Source organism: Apteryx rowi, unplaced genomic scaffold, assembly GCF_003343035.1.
Source record: "Apteryx rowi isolate R43461 unplaced genomic scaffold, aptRow1 scaffold_99, whole genome shotgun sequence".
Classification (NCBI taxonomy): Eukaryota; Metazoa; Chordata; class Aves; order Apterygiformes; family Apterygidae; genus Apteryx; species Apteryx rowi.
Window position 1 is genome coordinate 1,213,344 of NW_020451304.1, and position 2,896 is coordinate 1,216,239.

The following is a 2,896-nucleotide window of genomic DNA, read 5'->3' on the forward strand; positions in this document are numbered from 1 at the left end:
GGGGCTCCATTACGGCAGCCTGCCTTCCCCTGCCTTTGATGCCGTGAATAATTTGCCCATTTCCCAGGGTTTGAGCAGCCTTTGAACAGCCCATACCTGCTTTTGCTTTTCACCGGGAACATGAAGAATAATTAATTATCCATGAAATGTTAAATGGCAAAATGAACTCCTCTCCCACTAACTGCACATTAATAGATCGCGCTGGAAAAGCCCCCGCACGCGCTGCTGCGGCGCAGGGGAGGCGAACGGCGGGGTGCGGAGCCACCCRCGGCAGCCCCAGCCCAGGCACCGCCGCTCGGCTCTGTCGTGGCGGCCGCCTGAGGCCATCGCTTTCATTGCACAATTGACCCTGCCGGGTCTGCAGGGGGGCCGGGGYGGCGCTGCTCCCCACTGCCGCCCCATGGGATGCCCAGGGCATCGCCTGCCCACGAGGCCCCCGAGCAGCCGCCCGGGGGCGAGGGGGGCGTTTCGGGGACCCCTGCACCGCCAGGGCTGGGCCGGCAGCCCCGCAGCAGCCCCCGGCTCCCGCCCGCGGCAGGAAGGCGCCGGGCGAGCAAGAGAGATGAGGAGGGAGCTCCCGGCTTCTCTCGCCCCCGGCTTGTTCCTCTTGACCTGGGTTTAAATTAAATGGAGGCGATTCCTGCGGCCGCAAGAAATCAGTCTCCTAAAGGAGCCGGCGAGGGCCAGGAGAGCGGTGCCAAGCCACGCGGTAAAAATGAAATGCTCCCTGCGAGGGCTCAGCCAGATCGATGGGCCACGAGCCGGGAGGAAGGCTCGGCRCGGGATCGCGGAGAGCGGCCTCCCGGCTCGGCCTGCCGCAGCGCCAGCATTGTGCAACAGCGACTTCGTTAACAGCCCGCATGAGGCGGCAAGAGCCACCCCCGGCTCCGTCTGGCACCGGGGACCAGCCACTCCAGCCAGGCTTGTGCCCGGCACGGGGGAAAGGACACCTCTCTCCAGCACGGATGGGTGACGTGGGCTCGCAGCCGCACGCAGTCTCGGGAGTGATGCTACGGTAGGCTGAGACCTGAGGGCAACTCATTGCACTGCTGAAGGGGAGATCACCAGTGCTGGCAGTGCATGCAAGGGGACTGGACCAGTAGGGCGAGGTGAAGCTCTGCTGGGATTTACGCCACCCTCTGCCCCGCTACGGGGGGGCTGCGAGCCGGGCGGCCCCCTTGCACCACTGGTGAACGGAGGCCAGGCCGGCTCGGGGCTCGGGGCTCGGCACCCAGCCGGCTCCCTGCAGAGCTGCGGACTGTCAGTCATCAAGCCAAAATCGTCACTTAGAAACATATTAGGGAGAAACGACGCGGCCCTCGCCTTCGACAAAGCTTTGGAGGCCTCCGCAAATCGGTTGTTTGCTTTGTTTTAAAATCAACAGCCGTTTAAGGCGGCCCCTCATTAGCAGTCCAGGTACATGTCTGGGGAAGCGTCGAGCAGATTAAAATTATTTGAATATCATGATATCAGAAAGTTCAATCCGGCTCCAAAATGCACGTCTTCCAAGCCCTACCAGGGCTTTATCGCATTAAACATTTATGGAGCTGCTGCCAGATCAAAGTTTCGGGTTTAGCACAGAAAGTGCTTCRCAGGTGTGCCGGGCTCCCCGGCTGCACAGCAGCTCGCTGCCGTGTCTGGCCCTGCGTGGGGCTGGCCGTGGGGCTGGCTGTGCCGTGGGGCTGCCCACACAGGCGGCACGTGACTTGCACCCACGGCTGGAGCGGTTTCGGGCCCTGAGGAGGTGCAAAACAGCAAAAGCAAGGCCTGAAATAAAAAAAGAAATACCCCGGAGGTTGCATTTGAATGGTGGCCCCCGTGCAGGGCTGGGGCTGGAGACGGCGGCGGCGGCACACGCCGGGGAGCCCAGGCCTGCTGCAGAGCCGAGGGGCCGCGTGGGATCCGCGCGTGGTGTCAGTGCAAAAGGGCGAAGCCATCTGGGCTTTCGGGAAGATTGCAAGGGGGGGGGGTGTTATTAAACAAAGAACCTGTTTTTTTATTTTTAACRCATGCAAGAGCCGGCCAGCAATCAGCACAGAGCTGCTGTGCAACGGTGCCAACGCCATCTGCCTGCTGCAAGGAATGCGTCCCCGCGCCTCCAGCCTCCTGGGAGCCTCCGGAGCAGGCGACGTGCGCGGAGGAGAAGGAGCCAAAGCAATGGGGCTGGGAGCAGGTTTCAGTCCCTTGCTGCTACGGAATAAACCCCCTTTCTCCCCCCCAACCTTCCTGCCTAGCTGCAAGGGCTGTCCTTGACCCAGGTTTCCCTGGTTGGGAAATGATGAGCTCAGCCCTAACTGGGGCTATTTAGGGGTGGGGAAGGCAGGTGGGGGGCTTTGGCCCCCTGAGCTGGGAGGGCTGTGCGCAGCCTGGCTGGTGTGAGTGCCCTGGAAAGTGTAGTCCTGGGGGTGCAGGGGCTGGTGTGGGGGAGCTGTGACAGGGGGGGAGGGGGGTGGGGGGGGGGGGAGCAGGGGCTGGGCAGCCCAGCCTTGCCTTTCCCCAGCACAGCCCCATCATCCGTGGCCTTTGGTGTGCTCTGCCCCACTGCTGCCCCAGCTATGGGGGTCGCTGGGTTTGCGGGGGGGGGGGGTAAAGGAGAACCATGCCCCCCCCCCCCCAACACACACGCACACACACACACTGCCTTCAGCTGTCAGGATTGGTGGGTGACGCACTCGGAGCATTACGGCGAGGAGGGGGGGGGCAGGGAGGAGCCCCCCCTCCCCAGCCCGCAGGATTGGCGGGCGCCGCACTCGGAGCCTTACGGCGGGCGGCGCCGGCCGTGCCCGCAGCCGCGGAGCTCTCCGTGGTGCTGATCGCCGCCGCCGCCGGCCATGGGCTCGCCGCCGCCGCCCGCCCTGCTCCTGCCGCTCCTCGCCGCGCTGCTCCGCGCACCGGC

At 64.3% G+C, this 2,896-nt stretch overlaps 1 protein-coding gene across 1 annotated transcript in view; it reads left to right on the forward strand.

Moving 5' to 3' along the window:
• Positions 1–2,831: 2,831 nt before the first annotated feature.
• The window catches only part of SEZ6 (seizure related 6 homolog), a 16,992-nt gene continuing 16,927 nt past the window's right edge, over positions 2,832–2,896 (forward strand). The window contains exon 1 of the mRNA XM_026055313.1: positions 2,832–2,896. This exon is cut by the window's right edge and continues 2 nt beyond it. Within this exon, the coding sequence (XP_025911098.1) occupies positions 2,832–2,896 (65 nt within the window).